This window comes from Fringilla coelebs (genome assembly GCF_963513975.1).
Source record: "Fringilla coelebs genome assembly, chromosome: 14".
Taxonomy (NCBI): Eukaryota; Metazoa; Chordata; class Aves; order Passeriformes; family Fringillidae; genus Fringilla; species Fringilla coelebs.
Genome location: NC_140040.1, coordinates 990,895 through 1,009,981, shown reverse-complemented (window position 1 = coordinate 1,009,981; position 19,087 = coordinate 990,895). Strand labels below are relative to the sequence as shown.

At 66.5% G+C, this 19,087-nt stretch overlaps 3 protein-coding genes across 4 annotated transcripts; 2 read left to right on the top strand and 1 right to left on the bottom strand.

Annotated features, from left to right (window-relative positions):
- Window positions 1-13: 13 nt before the first annotated feature.
- Window positions 14-2,966, bottom strand: LOC311159067 (cadherin-1-like; the record flags this gene model as incomplete). Its single annotated transcript, XM_084214955.1, has 8 exons — window positions 14-148; window positions 282-417; window positions 635-777; window positions 1,825-1,914; window positions 1,983-2,158; window positions 2,234-2,378; window positions 2,453-2,608; window positions 2,700-2,966. 8 exons carry the CDS (start codon window positions 2,964-2,966, stop codon window positions 59-61), a joined length of 1,203 nt encoding a protein of 400 aa, XP_084071081.1. The 3' UTR covers window positions 14-58.
- A 1,170-nt stretch (window positions 2,967-4,136) lies between these two features.
- On the top strand, window positions 4,137-9,753 carry CDH3 (cadherin 3; the record flags this gene model as incomplete). The annotated part of the gene is made up of 15 exons (XM_084215143.1): window positions 4,137-4,275; window positions 6,003-6,181; window positions 6,256-6,366; window positions 6,461-6,616; window positions 6,693-6,837; window positions 6,950-7,125; window positions 7,206-7,334; window positions 7,413-7,598; window positions 7,685-7,929; window positions 8,013-8,155; window positions 8,485-8,709; window positions 8,813-9,031; window positions 9,121-9,251; window positions 9,329-9,472; window positions 9,541-9,753. The coding sequence occupies 15 exons, from the start codon at window positions 4,137-4,139 to the stop codon at window positions 9,751-9,753; spliced, it is 2,541 nt and encodes an 846-aa protein (XP_084071269.1).
- Window positions 9,754-11,006: 1,253 nt separating this feature from the next.
- CDH1 (cadherin 1) lies at window positions 11,007-18,784 on the top strand (the record flags this gene model as incomplete). 2 transcript variants are annotated; one of them, XM_084215277.1, is made up of 16 exons in its annotated part: window positions 11,007-11,063; window positions 11,178-11,292; window positions 14,419-14,648; window positions 14,743-14,874; window positions 14,966-15,121; window positions 15,196-15,340; window positions 15,456-15,628; window positions 16,013-16,141; window positions 16,249-16,434; window positions 16,514-16,758; window positions 16,864-17,006; window positions 17,104-17,331; window positions 17,812-18,033; window positions 18,120-18,250; window positions 18,345-18,488; window positions 18,572-18,784. In XM_084215277.1, the coding sequence occupies 16 exons, from the start codon at window positions 11,007-11,009 to the stop codon at window positions 18,782-18,784; spliced, it is 2,649 nt and encodes an 882-aa protein (XP_084071403.1). The 2 variants fall into 2 exon arrangements, with proteins under 2 accessions (XP_084071403.1, XP_084071404.1); XM_084215278.1 differs by having other exon boundaries at window positions 14,740-14,874.
- Between the last annotated feature and the right edge of the window lie 303 nt (window positions 18,785-19,087).

Here is a 19,087-nt window from a genome sequence, read left to right as displayed (position 1 = left end):
AGTTTTTAATGGCCTTGGTGATGTCATTCCTGCATCCCCCAGGGTAGGCTGTGCCCCTCTAACTGCCCCGGTATGTTGTGTAGGAGTAGGGGCTGATCAGCAGCGGGACATGGAGCTTCTGTGCCGGGTCGGTGATGATGAAGACAACCTGAGAGAGAGTGAGGAGACAGCAGTGGGAATCCCCCTCCCATAGTGAGGCCCAGGGGAGTGCAGCCCCTTGAGCCTGGCCCTAGCCCTCACACATGCTGTGTCACCTGTCCCAGTCTCACCACTCTCCATACCTCCACGAAGGGGTAGAAGCTGGTGTGTCCCAGTCCCTGCCAGTACTCAGCTGTCTCAAAGTGCAGCTTGTAGGTGCCAGCCTTGGCCTGTCCCGATGCCAGGAGGGGCTGGCAGCGCCCGTCCGCATCTGTGTGCCTGAAACCAGACCAAGGCAGTCCTGCTGTACCCCAAAACACAGCCCTGTCCCACCCCCAGAACCTGCCCTGGCCATACCCCCAAGCACTAGACCTGCCACCAGCAAACAAACCCCAGGTGAAGGCTGGGCAGCCAGTTGTGCCAGGATCCTTTGGCCAAGCTGACAGAGCCCTGCAGCAGTGTCCCTCCCCCACTCAGGTACCACCAGCTCTCCTACCTGTGTGCCAGCTCCATCCACTGCAGTCCTGGCTCCTGCAGCTGGGCCAGGCGGACAGCAAGGCCGGATGCTGGCAGCCCCGTGGCCGTGTTCAGCACGTGGGTGGTCAGGGTGCCCTTTCCCACCTCAGACATGCCGTCAGCCTGTGGCAGAGGGGGAAGCAGGGCTGGGACCTGTCCTGGCAGCACCATCTGCCTTCTTGTGCTGCAGCCAAACCCCTGCACTCCACTCTTCCCCAGAGCTGGGATGTGGAAACCCATGTCCTTCCCACGCCAGGGTGCTCAGCCCCAGGCACCACATGGGTGCCAGCTGGTTCCCACCAGGATGCAGGGCTCTGGGCTCATAGCAGCACCGTGCTCCCTGCTCACCTGCCTGTCCTGGTGGGCCTTGGCACAGCACAGCAGCCAGCCTGGACCCGACGAGGAAGCAGCCCTGTCCCAGCAGCCCCATCCCTGCCCACAGGGTGGACATTGACCGTGTGGGTGGACACTGACCCTGCCCAGCTCTCTGGAGCTGCCTGGCGTCAAGGTCAGCACAGCTGAGGGCAGCCAGGCCCCTTCTTCTCCTGGAGCTCCCAGGCTGGGGTGGGAGCACGGCTTAGGGCTGCGCCCCAGCAGCCGGCAGGAGCAGGCAGCCTCCCTGGAGCCAGACCAGCTCCCGCTGCCAGCCCGACACCAGCACCGGCTGACGTGGGGCTGCTGCAGAGGCACCCTGGCAAGCTTACCTGGCTCTCCTGTGTCCCACTCATCGGCCAGGGACCTGTGGCTGGTAACCCCACACAAAACGCCATCCCTGGCCTCCCTTCCTGGCGCCACGGCCTCTCCCCGTGGAGCTGGTGTGGCTGGATGCCGCTATCCTGGCACGGGGCTCCCGCAGAACCGGGTGCTCCTCCCCGGCTGGGCTGAGCCGGCACGGGCGCCTTCCCAGGAGCCCCGCTGGCACCCACGCTCCGGCAGCGCCGTGGCCCTGCGGCTAGCGGCCCAGAGCCTGGTGGGAAGCTGGGGCACCGGGCCGGGAGGAGCCACAGCATAGCTTCCATCCCAGTCTCGCCTCCCACCATGGAAAGCACCTGGAGCGCATCGGTGCTGCCGCAGCCGGGAACGTGGGGCTGTCAGGAGCCAGCACCGGCCTCACCACAGCCTGGCCCTGCCCTCTGCACCACCGGGGCACTGGGGGGCTCAGCCTCTCACCTGCACCATGATGCGGGCGGTGGCAGTGGCTCGCAGCCCGCGTCCCCCCGAGTCAGCAGCCTGGATCTCCAGGGTGTATTCAGGGACCACCTGTGGCAAGAGGCTGTTTCATCCACAAGTGGGGGATGAGCTCGGTGGGGGCTGAGTCCGGGGCTCACCTCTGCCACCAGCCCCGGCATGGCCACGGAGACCAGCCCAGAGCTGCTGTTGATGGTGAACATCCCAGGCTGGGGCTTCTCCGGCACCTGGCTCAGGATGGAATAGCTCACAACGCCATTGCTGGAGTTCATGGCGTCGTCTGCATCGGTGGCCAGCACCCTCAGCACCGATGTGCCTGGAGCAGGTGGTTACTGCTGACCTGTCCCCCATCCCTCCAGTGCTGCCTGCCAGCTGATGGCAGTGGTCCCACCTGGCTCAGCTCCCTCCAGCACAGAACCGTGGAAAACTGCCTGGGTGAAGACGGGCCGGTTGTCGTTCTGGTCAGTGACGGTGATGATGATCTCCATGGGGTCTTCCACGGGCTGCCCGTTGGCCGACACGGCGTGGGAGTAGAGCTGCAAGGGCACAGTCAGTGTGTGTGCAGTGCCCAGGACTGTCCCCGTCCTGCCACAGATGCCCCCTCACTCACCACGTATTTGTCCTTCTCCTCCCGGTCCAGGGGTTTTGTCACCTCCAGCCACCCCGTCTCCCGCTCGATGATGAACACACCCACGGGGATGGTGTCCGCTCCCTGCCCCGTGATGCTGTAGAAAACCTTGGTCTCCTTGTCCTTGTTGGATTTGATCTGGCAGGGGGGCAGGAAGAGGGGGGTGAGACGTGTCCCAGTCCCCCAGGGATCCCTCTGGACCCTGCCCGGTCTCCACGGGCACACCTACCTGCACCAGCTTCTTGGGGAAGGGCCCCCGCTCGTTCTCAGGGCAGTTGATGGGGGGGATGACCCAGTCCCTCTTCTGCCGCCGGAGGCCGTGTCCGTGCTCCGGGAAGATCAGCATGTCCTGTGGGATGGACAGCGGGGCTGCGGGGCCACGCCGGGACACGGCTCTGCCCGGAGCCTCCCGGGGGATGGCCATGCAGCATCCCCGGCCCCACTGCGAGGGTCCCACCAGCAGGAGGAGGAGGAGGGTTAAGCTGCAGGGCGCCATGGCTGCAGCTGCACTGGCTGCTCCCCCCAGGTGCCTGCTGGGAACCCTCCCTGTTGCGTCAGTGACCTTGGCCAGGAAAGCCGAACCGGCTTTGCAGAGCTGCCAGCCCCGGGGGGGTCCGGGGGCACCGTATGGGGGCACCCAGCGCACGAGATGCTACCCCAGGCCGGGGGGACAATGGAGTCCGGGAGCCCCCCGGGGCTGTCGCTCGGTGGCCATGGGAACCCCCACTGCAGTGGGGCTGGGGGCACACAGCTCCCCCCCAACCCCCGAGAGTTCCAGCGCAAAGGGGGAGGACGCCCCCGGGGGTGGGACGGAGGAATGGGGAGGGGGCTGTTCCTGCTGGGGCGGTGGTGGGAGGTGCCATGGGAACACCGGGAGGGACGAATGGCGAGACCACGAAGGCGCCTGGAGATGCCCGGGCGCGTCCACCGGGCTGCGCTGAGGGGCCGGGGGCACCGGGAGGCGGCCCTGAGGGACCGGGGGTGCCCGGTGGGGAGCGGGCGGTGCCCGAGCATTGCCGGGCCCTACCGGGGAATGCCAGGGGGTTCCAAGGCGATGCCGATGGGTGCAGAGCGGGGAGGTGCCCGAAGGGTGACCGGGGGTTACCAGGGAGGTATCGCGGATTGCCGAGAGTTGCCAGGGCGCTCCAAGAGGCTGCCAGGCGGTGCCCCAGGGCTCCCGGGAGGTACTGCGGATTGCCAGGAGGATTTCTGGCGGGTGCCGGGTGTGCCCGGAGGGTATGGAAGGTTCCAGTACCGGCCGGTGCCCGAGGGGTACCAGGCTGTGCCTGGATCTTGACGGGTGGGTGCCTGGGAGGTAACATGGAGTGCTGGGATTGCCGTGGGGTTCCAGGGGAATACCGGGGATGCCCGGATGGGTTCGGGGTGTTGTATCGGGGGCTGCCGGAGGTTTCTAGAGGAGCACCGCGGTGTAACGGGGATTGCCAGGGGTGCTGTAGGGGGTGAACCCCCGGTAGGAGGGTTCCGGGGTTAATGGAGGGGTCCAGGGCATTGCCGGGGGATGCTTGGGGCGTGCTGGGGCCGCTCTCCCGGGCGGGGCGGTACCTGCGCGGCCGCCGCCTCACCTGGGGCGTTGCGGGGCGGGACGGGGCGGGACGCGGCGGGCGGCGACCGGAGCGGCGGCGGCGGCAGCAGCAACGGACGGGCCATGCGGGGGCCGCGCTCCGGGCTCTGCCCGCTCTCCATCTTCATCCTCCTCCTCTCCCCGCTCCTGCCGGCGGCCGCCCTCTCCCCGGCCCCGCCGTGCGTCCTCCCGGGGCTGCGCCGCGGGCCGCTCCCCGCCCCAGGTAACTCGCACCGTCGGGGCGCGGCGGCACCGGGACCCCCGGACCACCTCGGGCACGGGCTGGGGCCGCGATTGGGACCGGGATCGCGGCTCCGAGCGCTGGGGGGGCGGCAGGGCCTCCTTCACTGGCGGGATAAGGATCGCTTTGCCTCCGGTGGTGGGGCCGGTGGGGAGGACCTCGCGGTGCCCAGCTGTGGGGCTGGCGGGGGTCCTCGGGTGAGGGGCTGCGCCATGGGGCTGCCTGCGCTCCTGCGGACTAGGGCTGTGCATCCCCCGGGCTGTGGGGCTCGGCCGTGGGGCTGGCTGTGCCCCGCGGGGCTGGTGGTGCCCGTCTGGTCTCCCAGGGCTGGTGGCGGCTGATGCCAGCGCCTTTGGCCCAGCCGTGGGGCGCCCGCTGCGAGCAGGGCTGCGTCCCCGCGGGGTGGGCGGCCGGCGCCGGGCTGGCAATGGGGCTGGGTGCCCCAGCGCCCCCCTTCTCCGGCCGTGGGGTGCGGGCTCTGGCTGGCCCGAGGCCGGGCAGGGTCTTGCTGCTGCCAGCTCTTGGCCCGCTGCCGACGCTCGGCCCGGGCCCGTTGCCCTCTTTGCTCGGCGGCTCCCGGGAGACTGGGGCTGCCCGGGAACGCGGCCGGAGCCAGCGCTCGTCTAATGGCCGCGGGAGCACTAAAAGCTCTCCTTGGCGGTAAGTGCCAGGGAGGGGCCTCGACCTCTGTCTGCTGTGGACACCACATCCCGTTTCACATCCCTTTTCCATCAGCTAAGCCGGCCAGGACTGGAGGTGGGCGCTGCCAGGCCCCTGCTGTGGGCACGGGCGGGGGTCTGGCCACGCCACTGCCACTCCCTCCGTGGGCAGCTCGCGGCCCCGGCAGCGACCGTGCGGCTGCGCCTCGGCACCCAGCGGGCACGGTGCCCTGTGGGCCCTCCACGGAGGGACCCCCGAGGACACGGTGGGGTACCCCCTGTGCCGCCTGGCGCTGCGGAGGGAACAGCAACCTGCGCCGCAGCTGGGGAGCGGGGCTGGGGGCTCCCCATGACGGGGGTTGGGGGCTCCCCCGGGCTCCTGTGTCCCGCTTGCCGGGTGACTGACGCCCCTCCAGCCCCAGTCCCTTATCGCGGCCATCGCGACTGGGAGGGGCCCCGGTGCTGCCCTCGGGGCACGATTGCTGCTCCCCACATGGCCCCACCGTCGCCCTCGGGCTCGGTCCCTCCGGTGGGGAGCAGCCGTGGGGCACCGCTCTCTCTGCCCCATTCCACGCCTTCCGCAGCCCCCCCAGCCCCGCCCGGGGCCGCTCGGCCGCCCGGAGCTGGCTCAGCTCCGCTAATCCCCTAATCCTTCCCCCGGGGGGTGCGGAGCCGGGGCTGTGTCCAGCACGAGGGAAGCAGCGTGGGAGGCGGGGGAGGGAGATTCAGTGCCCAATGATCTGGCCACGGGGGGTTGGGAGCCCCGAGGGGGTGACACACCGGGAGGGGGCTGGGGCAGGGCTCTGCCCGCCCAGGAATTTCCCATCATCTGTGAAACAAAGCCGAAACTTCCACCGAAACTTCCACTGCGCTCCCGTACGGCGCCCGGCGTTCCCTGCCCCGCTCCTGGCGCTCTCTCCCCTCTTCTACCGTCCCCTGTCTCACTACGCCTCGGGACTCCGGGGGATTGCAGTCCTGGCGCTGGTGGTCGCGGCTCGGGGGTGTCGGGGAAGAGGTCTCCCCCATCCCCCTGACCCCTCACCCTCACAGGGAGTTCCGGAGGCTGCGCGGGGCCGTACAGGACGGAGGAGCCCGATGTCGGGGTGCGGGAGGACGGGGGCCCCGTGCGGCTGCCGGGGGTGGGCAGGGCGCTCGCCGTACCCCCCCGGTATGCCGCTGGCCAGCCAGACCCTGCCCCAGTTCCCGCAGAGAGCAGGCACTCCCCCCAGGTAACGCTGCACCGCATATCCCCCACCCCCTGCTCCCCTCGCCGGCTGTGCCCTCACTCACCCCCACCCCACAGGAGCTGCCCAGGGCTCGAGCTGCTCTCAGGAGGCAGAAGAGGGACTGGGTGATCCCCCCCATCAAGGTTCCTGAAAATGAGAGAGGCCCCTTCCCCAAAAAGCTGGTTCAGGTATGACACCGGTCAGTCTGGGCAGGGGCTTTGGGCATGGAGCTGGGTGCTGGGGGATGCTGACCCCATCGCCTCGGTCTGTGTCTCCTCCCAGATCAAATCCAACCGGGACAGAGACACCAAGATCTTCTACAGCATCACAGGGCAGGGAGCAGATGCCCCCCCCGAGGGCATCTTCACCATTGAGAAGGAGTCAGGCTGGATGAAAGTGACGCAGCCGCTGGACCGCGAGCACATCGACAAGTACCACGTAGGTCCCTGCCTGGGGACACCAGGGGGATGTTGGGGTGCTCTGCCAGGCCCCCCACTCACACCCCACCCCGCAGCTCTTCTCCCACGCTGTGTCCGAGAACGGGAAGCCAGTGGAGGAGCCGATGGAGATCATCGTGACGGTGACAGACCAGAATGACAACAAGCCCCAGTTCACGCAGGAGGTGTTCAGGGGCTCTGTGCCAGAGGGAGCTCTGCCAGGTAGGACCCCGTGCCTCGGGGAAGCTCTGCATCCCACCAGCCATGTTCCTGGGGCACAGCCCCGGCACTGTGCCCCCCAGCATGCCACTCACCTGCACATCCACACCCCCAGGCACCTCCATCATGCAGGTGACAGCCACGGATGCGGACGATGCAGTGGAGACCTACAACGGCGTCATCGCCTACTCCATCCTCAGCCAGGAGCCACGGGAGCCCCATCCCCAAATGTTCACTGTCAACCGGGCCACTGGCACCCTCAGCGTGATTGCCAGCGGCCTTGACCGGGAGGTGGGCTCTGCAGCACCGTGGGACAGGGGTCCCAGCCCAGGCAGGGGCTGACACGGTGTCTGTCCGTCTGTCCACCACAGCGCGTACGGGAGTACACACTGACCATGCAGGCAGCTGACCTGGATGGGGAGGGACTGACCACCACAGCGCTGGCCGTCATCGAGATCGCTGATGTCAATGACAACGCCCCCGAGTTTGACCCCAAAACGGTAACGTGGGCCCCCCTGCTGGGTGTGACTCCCTGGTGCCCGCTGGGCCGGGGTGCTGACGGCGCCCCTGACCTGCAGTACGAGGCGGCCGTGCCGGAGAACGCGGCCGGGCGGGAGGTGGCCCGGCTGGCTGTCACCGACCTGGACGAGCCCGGCACGCCGGCCTGGCGAGCCGTCTACTCCATCCTGCGCGGCAACGACGGCGGTGCCTTTGCCATCGCCACCGACCCTGCCACCAACGAGGGCATCCTGCGCACCGCCAAGGTCTGTGTCACCCCCCGTCACCCAGTGCTGCCCAGGTGGAGTCCTGCCCGTCCCGCTCTCACTGGCCGTGTCTCCTCCTCTCCCAGGGCCTGGACTATGAGGCCAAGCAGCAGTTCGTGCTCCATGTGGCAGTGGCCAACGAGGTCCCCTTCGTCGTGAAGCTGCCGATGGCCACTGCTACGGTGACAGTCACTGTGGAGGATGTCAACGAGGCCCCGGTGTTCGTGCCGCCGGTGCAGCTGGCCACGGTGTCAGAGGATGTGCCCCCGGGGCAGACCCTCACAGCCTGCACAGCCCAGGACCCTGACAAGGCACAGGGCCAGAGGATCAAGTGAGCGGGGACAGGGTTGGAGTGGAGGTTTGGAGAGTCCCCACTACCCCCGGCTGCAGCACCAGCTCCCCTGTGTCCCCCAGGTACCTGGTGGGGCATGACCCAGCGGGCTGGCTGGCCGTGCACCCCGAGAATGGCCTGGTCACTGCACGGGACCACCTGGACCGCGAGTCCCCCTTCGTCAAGAACAGCACCTACATGGCTGTGCTGCTGGCCGTGGATGATGGTGAGGGACATGAAAGGGCCCTTGTTCCCCCTCCCACGTGAGGGGCACATGCTACCATCACCAGGAAACACATCCCAGCTCCAGCATGGAGCACTGCGGGGGCTGGCTGGCCCCACCCCTGCCCGGGGCACCCCAGCTCCCAGAGGATCCTGGGTTTGGGACTGCCCCCTCCAGCATCACTCCTCGCTGTTCCCACCCTTGCCCAGAGAGTCTCTGTCCCTGGGAAAGTCTTGGTTTGAGGCTCCGCCTGTCCCCATGCCTGCTCAGTCACCCATGTCCCCATGAGAGTCCTGGGTTTGGGGTCCCCCCTCCATAATTGTTCCCACCAGGCTCACCGCCGGCCACGGGCACCGGCACGCTACTCCTCACCCTGCTGGATGTGAACGACAATGGCCCTGAGGCCGAGCCACGGGACATCACTGTCTGCCAGCGCAGTCCCCAGCCCCAGCTCCTCACCGTCACCGACCGGGACCTGCCCCCCAACACCGGCCCCTTCCGCGCCGAGCTCACCCACGGCTCGGGGGACAGCTGGGCTGTGGAGGTGGGGGACACAGGTATTGCAGGGGGGCTGAACATGATGTGGGGGCTCCTCGGCAGAGGCAGCTGTGCCATGGCTGCGTTCCTGGTGCATCATTCCTGAGTCCCCATCTCACGTAGGTGACACAGTGACACTGCAGCTGGTGGCACCGCTGGAGCCGGACACCTACAGCGTGTACCTGCGGCTGCTGGACCAGCCGGGCAGAGCCCAAGTGACCATTGTCACCGCACGGGTCTGTGCCTGCGAAGGGCAGGCACAGGGCTGTCCCCAGAGGTCCCAGCCTGTCACCGCCCTGCCCTTCGTCCTCGCTGCCCTGGGCGCGCTCCTGGCCCTGCTGCGTGAGTGGGGCTCCTGGTGCTGTGGGGATAGCCCAGCTCTGGACACAGTGGGGGACACGTGTCCCTGCTGATGGCACTCTTCCCCCCAGTCATCCTGCTGCTGCTGCTGCTCTTCGTGAGGAGGAGGAAGGTGACGAAGGAGCCGCTGCTGCTGCCCGAAGATGACACAAGGGACAACATCTTCTACTACGGGGAGGAGGGCGGTGGCGAGGAGGACCAGGTGGGTGTGGGGGTCAGGGGCCTGGTGACAGTGTGGGCTGCCTCACTCTGGCCTTCTCCGTGTGTGTGTGTCCCCAGAACTACGACCTGCGGCAGCTGCACCGGGGGCTGGACGCCCGGCCCGAGGTGATCCGCAATGACGTGGCCCCCACCCTCCTGCCAGCCCCGCAGTACCGGCCCCGCCCCGCCAACCCCGACGACATCGGCACCTTCATCGAGGAGGTGAGTCCCGGAGAGCCCGGGGGGTGACAGCGCAGGGGACACGGGTGCTGAGCCCTCTGTTCCCCCAGAACCTGAAGGCGGCCGACACGGACCCCACGGCCCCCCCCTACGACTCGCTGCTGGTGTTCGACTACGAGGGCAGCGGCTCGGAGGCCACCTCGCTCAGCTCCCTCAACTCCTCCGCCTCCGACGGCGACCAGGACTACGACTACCTCAACGACTGGGGCGGCCGCTTCCGCAAGCTGGCCGAGCTCTACGGCGGCGGCGAGGAGGACGATTAGGGACCCCAGCCCGCTGCTGTCCCTGCCGTATTGCTGCTTTTGTGCCTTGGGGGTTCCCCCTGCCGTGCCCCCCACCCCAGCGCAGCCCCCTCACCTCCTCGCCTGCGTTTTTGTGGTTATTATCTATTTTTTAAGGTATGGAATGATGGCGTGTGTTGCTGCGGACAAGGGGATGGGAGCTGGGTCAGTTTTAATAAAGGATTTGGTTTTTTTAGATGTTCCAGGCTCTGTGTCACTTTGTGCCCTGGAGATCAGCGCTGCCCCCAGCCCTGCAGTGATCTCTCCCCAGCCCCGTTTCCCCTTGCCCACTGCAGTGGGAACAGCTGCAGTGTCACCCATGCAGGGGCAGTGCCCATGCCCCCCTGGGTGTCTTCGTCCCCAGGAGGTGCTGATGGGCACGGGCAGGGCACTGACCACAAGTCTGTCCTTCATGGGAGTGACACATTGGGCATTCCTGGTGCAAAATCTCTCCTGGCCTGGGCAGCCAGAGCCCTGCTGCCACCACAACACCCTGAGATGACCACGGGTGCTGGCATGGGTGGGCAGAGCAGCCTCTGGCCCTGGCAGGACCCCAAGCTCTGGGAATCTCCCACTGGCCAGGATCAGCTCCTGACACATGGTATGGGGACAGCTGATGGTACTGGGGGTCCCCTTCCCTAGCTCACCCCCAGCTGTGCTGTGCTTTGGGGCAGAGGGGTACAGGGAACTGCAGCATCCTGAGGGGCCCTTCTTGCCTGAGGGGTCCCTGGGTACAATGTTTGCCCCCTGCTGCAGAGTTAGGGTTTGGGGCCATGGCATGGGGGCACCCTGGGGTGCACCTGGCTCCTGTCACCCCCCAACAACCCCTGTTCGCACTGTCCTGGACGGGAGAGGCACAGAAAGCTCGAGGGCTGTGTGGCTGGGGCTGGGAATATCAGGCACGGGGAGCCGGGGTACCCGGGACGGGCGGAGCACCAGGGGTGTTGAGGGTACCGGGGGCTGGTGGGGCACTGGGGGTACCACGGTACCGGGGACCGTGGGAGAAGTACCGCATCGGTACCGAGGCGGGTTCCGGGACACCGGGCGTCGGAGGTACGGGAATACTGGCGTTCCGGGTGCGGGCGGGGCGGCACCGCCTCCCGTCGGGGCGGGACGGGGCGGTTCTCAGCGGGGTCGACACCTGCGAGGAGGGAGCGGGAGGGGACCGGAGGCACCTGCGACTCCGCGGCGGCAGCGCCCGATCCCTCCGGCACCAACCGGCACCGGCTCCGGCCATGGGGCGGCGGGCGGGTTGCTCGGTCCCGCTCTGCCTCCTCTTGCTCCTGCTCCAGGTGAGCCACGGAATGGGGCGGCAGGACCCCGCCTGGGACCCCGCAGAGACCCTGCCCGGGGCCGCGGGACCTCGCTCGGGACCCTGCCCGGTGCTAACGTCTCTCTCCGGGCAGAGCGGGCAGCGGCTGTGCCAGCGGGTAGCGTCGTGCCAGCCCGGCTTCGCCGCCGAGACCTTCGCCCTGACGGTGCCGCGGGACAGCGTGGCGGCGGGACGGGCCCTGGGACGGGGTAAGGACACGGGGACAACCGGCTATGGAGGACAGGGGGGCTGCGAGGATGGGGACGGGGCTATGGGTACAGGGGGGTGTGTGGGACAGGGTGGGCAGCGGGGGACATAAAGCCGTGGCTCTGTGCCCGAGTGGTGCTGGCGTGGCCACGGGCGTGGGGACAGGGCTGCGGCGGTGGGGATGGCACTACGGCGGTGGGGACAGGCTTGCTGTGGTGGCAGGTGGCATGGGGCACAGAGCCCGGTGTGTCCGCACGCGGCGGTGGGGCCGCACTGAGGGCGCTGCCGGTCCCAGCTCAAGCAGCAGTCGGGGTCCTGGCACGGCGGGGCGGGCGCGGGGGCAGCGGCAGCCGCTCCCCGGGGTGCGCCGGCGCGGGCGGCGCTGACTCAGGCACCGCAGACCTGTCGGGGCCGGCAGGCTGGGGTGTGGGGCACGCAGGCGCCTGCCCTGCCCCATGCCTCACCTGGAACCCTGGGTTCACCAGGGTGAGCCCCCTTTGGACCCACTGTGTGAGCCCCCAGGGCAGCTCTTGGCATGGGGACGGGCACCGGGATGGGCTCCTGGGCTTTTGGGGACGTTGGTGTCCCACTATGTTGGCACTAAAGCCCTGTTCTGGTGAGGCAAGGGGTCACTCGGGACCCATGTGCTGGGGACCTGCTGCCACTCTGGGCTCACAAAAGGGACTCCGAGGGCTCTGGGGCTGTGTGCAGTGGCTGTCACCATCTGCACCAGTTCATGGCTGAGAGTGGTGCTGGCACCGCATTGTGTGTGCCAGGGTGGCTGGGTGGGCACAGGGCTGAGGGGTGCTGACCCCCCAGTGCTGCACCAAGGCTCCCAAACATCCTTGGCTCTAACGGCTTTGCCTGGGAGAGCCAGGAATCGGACCCTGCCCCTTCCCCAGGAATTGTGTTTGTTTGCCTTGTGGTTGATCATTAACGCGCACAAACCGATGCCCATCAGGGCTGGGCCCGATACCAGGGTGACGGGCAGCCCTGCTGACTTCCCCGCAGCGCTGAGACCTGCTGGAAATCCTCTGTGCCAGCCCCAGCAATTTCAGTCTGGGTTCCGGGCACAGTCAGGGCGTGGGAGGAAGGAAGGGACCATCTGCCCTTGAGGCCCGTGTGGCACCCAGTGATTCACAGCTGTGCCACCGCAATGCCAGCTGTGGGGTGGCCGAGCCTGGTGGATGCCAGGCCACGCTGGGCCACAGAGCACCCCACAGCTTGTGGCGAGGCTGACGAGCCAGCCTGTAATTAGCTTGATGAGTTGAGCGCGATGTTTTCCCTCCAACAGGCCCAGACAGGCCCCGCACGGCGCCGGGGCGGCGAACAACAACACCTGCGTGGGGCTGCAGCGTCGCCGGGGCTCTGCTCCACGGCTCGGGGGGCTCGGGGGGCTCGGGGGTGCTGGGGACGAGGTGGGGGTTGGGACGGTGCCCGTCAGTCCTGGGTGGAGAAACCTCGAGAGTCTGAAGTCACAGCGAAACTGGGGTGACGTCAGTGGGATGTGTCACCCACAGCACCTTCACCCGGGGTGAGCCCCCTGCCCTGGCACAGCTGCGGGGTGGTGGCACTGCAGGGATGGGGACACCCTGCTCTGACGCGCTCAGCCCCACTGAGACCTCACAGGATGTGAGGTGGCTTTGGGGGCCTGCCCTGATCCCCTGTGTAGGGTCTCAGCCCCACACCCTGTTTGGCAGCCTGGTTGTACCAGTCTGGTTGGACCGGTGTCCTGCAGGTGGTGGTGGGGGACTGAAGTGGGGGATCCCCCCGCAGGACTCCCTGAGCTCTCCTTTTCTCCCACCCCCATCATTCCCAGAAGAGGGCCCCCCCCTCCACCCCCCCAGCTCCCAGCCCCGGGGAGAGGAGGGCTGGGGCCAGCCCTCCTTCAGCCAAGCTGGAAAAACAGGTTGTGCACAGCCAGGTGGGAAGGGGGGGAGTTGGAAAGGGGGAGAGAGGGAAGGAGGGAGCGGTTTCTGAGCACCCTTCTCGAACCCAGTGCGGGCTGAGCACTGAGCGCTCATTGCACCCAGCGTGGGGCTGGGGGCCCCGTGCCGCCCCTCGCTGCACCCCCCGGGCCCCGGGCCAGGGCCGAGCACGGCGGCTTCGCCCGCGGCTTCCTCTCCTTCCCTGCCTGCCCCGGCACGTTCCTGCCCAGCCGGCCCCACCGGCTCCGCCAGCCCTGGCCGGGGGTCCCGCCGTGGGGCTGAGCGGGGCTGGCATCGCGCCGGCGGCTCCTCCTGGGCCGGGTCGGGGGCACCGTGGTGGGCAGGGGGGCAGCGATTGCAACCCCCTCCGTCCCACAGCCACCCCGGATTCCTGGGCTGCTCGTGGGCTGACGTAACCCACGGGCTCCGTCCCGTCCCGCTCCGTTCCGCTCGGCGCTGCCCGCCCACCCCGGCACGGCCCCCTGCCGAGGCGCGGGTCACACCGGGGCGGCGGTGGCAGCGCTGGCTGCGGAGCCTGGGTGCCGCTGGCTCCAACAACTCTCCCCCAGACAAAGGGCGTTTGTTCGGGAGCGCGGCACGGCTCATGTGATGCCCGCTGACCGCTGCCTCGGGGCGGCCCAGCTCTGCCGCGCCCAGCTAGTGACGCCGGGCCCCTGCCTGCCCGCTGTCCCTGGGGTTGGGGGTCCCGGAGGTACCTGGGCAGGTTGAGGGGCCTGGCTGCCAGGGCACTGGGTGCCAGTGCAGGTGGATGACTGCTGCCCTTGTTTTTATTGGAAAACCTGCTGGAGCAGCATGGGCACAGAGGTGGTGACATGCCATGCCTGGGGACATGCTGTGCCACAGGGATACATCTTTATGGGGATGTGCCGTGCCTTGTGCCATGCCATTCATGGTGCTGGGGACTGGAACATGCTGTGCCAGGTGCCACTTGCCCCATTGTCACTGCCTGGCAGGGATCCTGTGGCACGGTGGGTCCCGCCGTGTCCCATCCTGGACCAAAACCAGGGCAGGAATGCACCATGTGTTGCGCCTAGGATGGAATCCTGGCAGGGCATGTGTCACTGTGTGTGGAGCATCCTCACCACTGCTGTGACCCCACAACCCAGGCTGCTAGGGCGGGGCTGTGCTGTGTGTGCCCGTGTCCCCAGAACCCTCTGCCACTCGGTCCCCTGTCCCCAGTGAGCTTTGTGGACTGTGGCGAGTCGCACCGTGCCGCCTTCCTCCCCGACGACACGCGCTTCAAGGTGAGCAGGGATGGCACTGTCACTGCCAGCCGGCCCCTGCAGCTCCAGCAGCGGGAGATCACCTTTGCTGTGCACACCTGGGACACCGTGGGCAAGAAGCATTCAGCCAAGGTGACCCTGCGCCGCCGGGGGCACCAGCACCGGCACCATGAGCGGATGCAGCAGGTAAAGCACAGTCCCACTCCCTGGGGTCACGGCAGCCCCTGTCCCTGGTGCAGAGGGCTCAGCGAGGTGCTGAGCAGAGCCACTGTCCCAGCAGAGCACAGTACCAGACTTGCTGATCTTCCCGGAGCACGGACACGGCCTCCGGCGGCAGAAGAGGGACTGGGTCATCCCCCCCATCAATTGCCCTGAGAACGAGCGGGGGCCCTTCCCCAAGAAGCTGGTGCAGGTAGGTGTGCCCGTGGAGACCGGGCAGGGTCCAGAGGCATCCCTGGGGGACTGGGACACGTCTCACCCCCCTCTTCCTGCCCCCCTGCCAGATCAAATCCAACAAGGACAAGGAGACCAAGGTTTTCTACAGCATCACGGGGCAGGGAGCGGACACCATCCCCGTGGGTGTGTTCATCATCGAGCGGGAGACGGGGTGGCTGGAGGTGACAAAACCCCTGGACCGGGAGGAGAAGGACAAATACGTGGTGAGTGAGGGGGCATCTGTGGCAGGACGGGGACAGTCCTGGGCACTGCACACACACTGACTGTGCCCTTGCAGCTCTACTCCCACGCCGTGTCGGCCAACGGGCAGCCCGTGGAAGACCCCATGGAGATCATCATCACCGTCACTGACCAGAACGACAACCGGCCCGTCTTCACCCAGCAAGTCTTTGTTGGCTACATTGAGGAGAATGCAAAGCCGGGTACGTGGGGGACTCTGAGTCGGGACCACACAGAGCCCTGAGCACGAGCAGTGCCAGGATGTCCAGTGGATTCTGTCCCATCATTAAAACCTCCTTGGCTTGTCCCCACGTCCAGGCACATCTGTGATGACCGTGAACGCTACGGATGCAGATGATGCTGTCAATGTGAACAATGGCATCATTGGCTACTCCATCCTCAGCGAGGAGCCCAAGGGTGCACAGCGGATGTTCACCATCAATGCCGAGAAGGGCATCATCAGTGTCATTGGCACAGGACTGGACCGGGAGGTGGGCACCTTGCCACAGCCCAGGGGAACCTGGGCTACCCCACAGTGGGATATGCCATCAGGAGAAAGGGATGCTGCAGCCTTGGGCTTCATCTGGTTTTGGGACGTGTCATCCCTGGGTCACTGTCCATGGCTGTAGGGGTGTCTACAGCCTTAAGCCCACCAGGAGCTATGCTGGGGACCCTCCAGGACCCCCCAACCTTGCTGAGCCCTTGAGTGGGTACAGTGCCAACCCCTTGGGTGGGCAGCTGGGACATCAGCTGCCTCTGTGCTAGCAAGAAACAGCAAGGCTGAAGAAGGGTGGAGGAGCAGGCAGGTGATGCCTGGAGGAGGGGAACACCCCAGTCCCCACCCCAGCCCTAACTGAGATGATTTTTCTCTGCAGACCACTCCCAACTACACGCTGATCATCCAGGCTGCAGACCAGGAAGGCGATGGCCTGACCAACACTGCCACTGCCATCATCAAAGTCACTGATGCCAATGACAACCCTCCCGTCTTCGACCCCGCCACGGTACCACCCAGTCCCAGCCGCTGCCCTCCCCGGGCATCGTGGCACAAGCTCCCACCTGGGGTGCCTGAGGCCACACAGGTGACCCCTGTCCCTGTCCCATCTTGCAGTATAAGGTGTCAGTGGATGAGAACGAGGTGGGGGTGTTGGTGGCCCGGCTGCATGTGACAGACCAGGACCTGCCAGGCTCCCCGGCCTGGCAGGCTGTCTACCACATCCGGAGTGGGGACCCGCAGGGCAACTTCGAGATCACCACTGACCCCAAAACGAACGATGGGCTCCTGAAAACTGCCAAGGTGAGTCCTGCTGCCGCATGGCTGCCTCAGCATCAGCTGACTCCCTGCTGGCACTACCCAGCTTCTCTCCCACCCCCAGGGCCTGGATTATGAGACCCAGAACCAGTACAATCTCGTGGTGTCAGTGGAGAATGAGGTCCCCTTCACCGTGGCCCTGAATCCTGCCACAGCCAATGTCCTGGTGGTGGTCAAGGACGTGAATGAAGCCCCAATCTTCATACCCCCAGTCAAGCAGGTGGAGGTGTTGGAGGATGTGCCAGTGGGATACCAGGTCACCTCCTACACAGCCCAGGACCCCGACAAGGACCAGAGACAGAAAATCACGTGAGTGAAGGGTGATGGTGGCGAGGGCTTTGCTGGGATGTCTGAGGGGCTGCGCTGCACCGTGTGCGCCTTCCTCCCCCCCTGCTGACCCCTGGCTGCCCCCAGGTATCGCATGGGCAGTGACCCTGCAGGGTGGTTGGACATTGACCCTGAGAACGGCATCGTCACGGCAGCCAAGCCACTGGACCGGGAGTCAGCACATGCCATCAACAGCACCTACAAGGCCATCATCCTGGCCGTGGACAACGGTGAGGGTGGCCAGCTGCTGCCCCCGTGCCCATCTCCATGTCCCCCCATGGGATGCAGGCCCCTCCCTGGGTGCCTCACTGACTCTCAGTCCCACAGGGTCACCAAACTATGCCACCGGCACGGGGACACTGCTCCTCCTGCTTCAGGACGTGAATGACAATGGGCCCGTGCCAGAGCCCCGGAGCTTCGACATCTGCAACCGGCAGCCCGAGGAGCAGACGCTGAAGATCATCGACAAGGACCTGCCCCCCAACACCTACCCCTTCAAGGCAGAGCTGATGCACGGCTCTGGCAGCAACTGGACTGCCAGCGTGGTGGACCCAGGTGGGTGCCACCTGCTGTGGTGCTGGGCCTGCAATGAGCACTAGGCTGGGGACCTGCCATGGGGCAAAGTCCTGTGCCAGTACCAAGGGTGCTCCCAGAGCAGAACTGGGAAAGGGGCTGGAGCACCAGGAGTGACTGAGGGAGCTGAGGAGGCTCAGGTGGAACCTTCTCACTCTCCACGCTTAGTGGCAGGAGGGTGCAGCCAAGTGAGGGTGAGGATCTGCTCCTAAGACACAGGACAAGGGGAAGCAACCTCGAGATGTGACAGGAGAGATTTAGGTTGGATATTGGGGAAAATTCATTCATGGAAAAGGTGCCCAGGGCAGTTGTGGAGTCCCCATCCCTAGAGGGATTTAAGAGCTGTGTAAATGTGGCACTTGTGGAAATGAGTCAGTGGTGGCCTTGGCAGTGCTGGGGGATGACTGGACTCAATAGTCTTGGAGACCTTTTCCAACCCAAATGCTTTTGTGGTTCACCAAGACGAGGTGAAGCTGAGCATGAAGAAGGAGCTGGAGCCAGGCGAGTACAGCATCTTCCTGAAACTGCTGGATGCTCAGGGCAAGGATCAGATCACACAGGTGCGAGCCCAGGTGTGCAGCTGCGAGGGGCCAGCCAAGAACTGCGAGCGGCGAGCGTACATCTCCGGTGGCATGGGCGTGCCCGCCATCCTGGGCATCCTGGGGGGCATCCTGGCGCTGCTCAGTGAGTACCCGGGGACGAGGATGGGAGGGACAGAGAACGGATCACCCTCTCCCTGCTGCCCTGACATCCCCTCCCTGTGCCTGCAGTCCTCCTGCTGCTGCTGCTGCTCTTCGTGAGGAGGAGGAAGGTGGTGAAGGAACCACTTCTCCCACCCGAGGATGACATGAGGGACAACGTGTACCACTATGACGAGGAGGGCGGTGGCGAGGAGGACCAGGTGGGATGGCAGTGCTTGCTGGACCCTGCCCACCAAGTGGTGGTGGCGGCGCCCATGGCTGTCCCTCGAGCCCTGACTCCTCCTGTCCCCCCAGGACTATGACTTGAGCCAGCTGCACCGGGGGCTGGACGCCCGGCCCGAGGTGATCCGCAATGACGTGGCCCCCCCGCTCATGGCGGCCCCCCAGTACCGGCCCCGCCCCGCCAACCCCGACGAGATCGGCAACTTCATCGACGAGGTGAGTCCCGGAGAGCCCGGGGGGGACACGTCCCTGCCACACCAGCGCAGGGGACACGGGTGCTGAGCCCTCTGTTCCCCCAGAACCTGAAGGCGGCCGACACGGACCCCACGGCCCCCCCGTACGACTCGCTGCTGGTGTTCGACTACGAGGGCAGCGGCTCGGAGGCCACCTCGCTCAGCTCCCTCAACTCCTCCGCCTCCGACGGCGACCAGGACTACGACTACCTCAACGACTGGGGCGGCCGCTTCCGCAAGCTGGCCGAGCTCTACGGCGGCGGCGAGGAGGACGATTAGGGACCCCAGCCCGCTGCTGCCACCTCATTTCACCCCTCTGGACTCACGCCGGTCTCTGCCCGGGGTGGCCAAACTCCCTCGAACCCCTCCTGAACCCTGTGCCCAAGTCTCCCTCACTGAGAAAAGCTCAGGCTCGCTGGGGATGGGGGGTTTTGGGGTGGCCTGGGTGTTTCCTGGCCCCCTTGGCTCCAGGGCATGGAACAGTTTAGTCCATTCCCTATCCTGGAACTAAGGTCCTCCCAGCTGTGGGGGGCAGGATTGGGTCCTTCTTCCCTTTTCCATGAGGGAAAAAAGGGTTTCTCT